Source organism: Capsicum annuum, chromosome 11 (assembly GCF_002878395.1).
Source record: "Capsicum annuum cultivar UCD-10X-F1 chromosome 11, UCD10Xv1.1, whole genome shotgun sequence".
In the NCBI taxonomy this organism is placed as follows: Eukaryota; Viridiplantae; Streptophyta; class Magnoliopsida; order Solanales; family Solanaceae; genus Capsicum; species Capsicum annuum.
In genome coordinates this window covers 215091850-215094590 of record NC_061121.1, presented here as the reverse complement: position 1 = coordinate 215094590, position 2741 = coordinate 215091850, and the positions used below count along the sequence as shown (strand labels likewise).

At 33.9% G+C, this 2741-nt stretch overlaps 1 protein-coding gene across 1 annotated transcript; it reads right to left on the bottom strand.

Moving 5' to 3' along the window:
• Positions 1–516: 516 nt before the first annotated feature.
• LOC124888432 (F-box/kelch-repeat protein At3g23880-like) lies at positions 517–1825 on the bottom strand. The gene has a single exon (XM_047398672.1). The coding sequence runs from the start codon at positions 1463–1465 to the stop codon at positions 569–571; it is 897 nt and encodes a 298-aa protein (XP_047254628.1). The 5' UTR covers positions 1466–1825; the 3' UTR covers positions 517–568.
• Between the last annotated feature and the right edge of the window lie 916 nt (positions 1826–2741).

Below are 2741 nucleotides of genomic sequence, written 5' to 3'. Positions count from 1 at the left end.
ACGAGCTCATACCAATCTGATACTGCATGAGGAATATTTGCTAGCACCAACAATGGCACTGCCACGTGGCATCAGGTCTTTGGTTCTAGTACTTTAGGGCGACAGTAGAACTTTCTTATTGGCTGAGGCCTCACTATTACGGCTGATAAATAGCTTGCCATTTTTACTTGTAGAGACATTCTATATTCTAAACAATACAACAAGAATAGCTTATTCTCTTACATACTAAGTCTACCTATTTGTCCTTGCTTTATTTTGTCATTCACGGACAATCACGGAGTAGTAGCGGTGGATCTTGGAAACAGAAGCAAATGCATCGAAAAACATGGAGTCACATTTATTTTTCTTTATTGCTTTGTGTTCTTTTCAAGATCTTTCCTTTTTAACAAGAAAACTGATATTAAAACCACTATACAAGCATATATGATGTAAGGATTAATTTATATTATATGTTTTGTTACCTTGTCAGGAAAAAAATCATATTCAATGTCTTGTCTTGTATTTGACCCCCAAAAATATAAAAAAGTGCAAAAGGAGCATATTAAGCTGAATTCTTACAGGTTATCAGCTAATGATGTCCCTGGTTAGATATCGTTTGAGGATTAACAAGGCTCTCTACATAGATTTCTACAGGATTGCATTTCTCAACTTCAGTAGTGTGCTCTAGTTTTCTGGTTGAACCATCGAATATCATCATAAATGGGGTAGCCAAAATTAAAATGTCACCATTACTTGATTGGCGAAAATGAATAGAGAATGTGTAACCTTGTGAACAAAATATATATAGCGAAGCAAGTTGAGGATATTTAATGGTGAAATTTTTTTTCCAAAATCTGCAATCCTTCAAAATCCAGACATCAGAAGTAGTAGCACCTAGATGACATGTATAGAGGAAAGAAAGGTCACTTCCAATAACTCCTAGTCTAAAATGTGAATCGGCCTCTCCATCAATGGGAAGATCCAACCTTCCCCATGTCTCTTTTGCTAAGTCAAAAGAAATAATTTTGCACATGATGTAATTACAGATGCCAGTAGATGATGAAGCCCAATAAAGCTTCCCATAGATAAATTTACATGAACGATTAATTAGAAATATGCCCTGAAACTGCACATGGACTGGAGTCCAAGAATCAGTCCTCAAACTGTAAATATTGACCAGATGACGGGAAGAATTACAACAATAACCGATAAATAGAACTTTATAAATGTCACGTGACTCATCATATCCAAAACCATATTTGGCAGGGAAAGAGGAACCCCACCTCAAATTAAGTAATTTCTTTGACTTGCTAATGGTGGGGTTCCATATATATGTGTCCTTTGGATTGAACAGACAAATGAGTCCATTGGCAGACCCTAATATGATAGCTGATGAAGTGGGACAGTCCACGTCAAATAGCTCCTCAATGAGTTGTTGTTTGTTAAATAGGGCAGGAAGAGAACAAACCTTGAAATTTCCATTCATCCCTGGATATAAAACCCTATAATGGTTGCATTCTTTGTTTAAATTGAGATGACTTTTCACAAAATCAGGACTAGAAATCAATTGTCTCCATGGATTTGAAACACACGTGAATTTTGACAATGACTTAGGGGACAGTTGTAATAGGATCTCTATTATGATCTCATCAGGGAATATCAATTCATTGGTTGGAGTTGCAATAGAAGTAAATGGAGTGAAAACGAAAGTGAGGAATTTGAGAAGAATGGTCTGAATGACCTGGTGAATTCAATCCTGAAAACAAACAAACCAAAACATCGTCAGGATTACTGGCCAGTGAAATTGCTCTGAAAAGTGTTTCTTATGAAGGGTGGATAGTGGTGAGTGAATATCGCAAAAGAGTTCAATTTTCTGAAATAAAATGAAGACTCCCAGGCAGTGAGTCAATATTCTTCTAATAGGGACACCTACCAATTCTGTTTTCCTCAAAAGGACTCTAACTCATTTATTTAAGGTTGTAGATACTCTGACCATCACATATATTCAAAGTACTAATGTTAAAAAATTAAGTTCCGGGTGATAGTACCCTGCATACTTTAGATAACTAATTGACAAATTTATATTATAGTTTAGACGTATTTTGATTCCGCACCCTTTATCTAAATATATGATATATTTATATATATGTGAGAGTTTTTGAACATTGAAAATAGGTAATAACATTTAAATTCGTTGTTACCCTAGAATAAGTAATTATTTACGGGAATCAAAATCTGTGTCTTTATCATGAAAGAAACGTGCTAATAATTTTTCATTTTCGAACATCATTTATGCTCAAATAAAATTCACTTATAATAAAGGAAAAGGTGTAAATGTACCCATCGACTAGATGATTTATAGAGAATATATTTCTCATTAAAAGAATGTTGCATAAACACTCGTTTTTTAATAAATGGTGCATATTTACTCTTTTTGTTACTAAATCTAGTCAGCATAAGATCAAGTTCTGCAGGGGGATCAACATATTGTTGGTGTTTCGGTACTTTTGTCATCCTTATACCTTTATTATGTAATGTGATATGGACATATTTTTGGCAAATATTTTCTTAAAAATCACATGATAAATGATATATTGAAAATCTCTACCAAGAATTTTATTTTTCATGTGAATGAGATTATTTTGAGATTTCATTTCTCCGATGAACCTCCTCCTGTATATAGAGGAAAGTTATTTCACCTTAAACTCACACCGATTTGAGAAGAGTTTAATTCTGTTTGTTTTCTTCTTCATTGGGAGTAT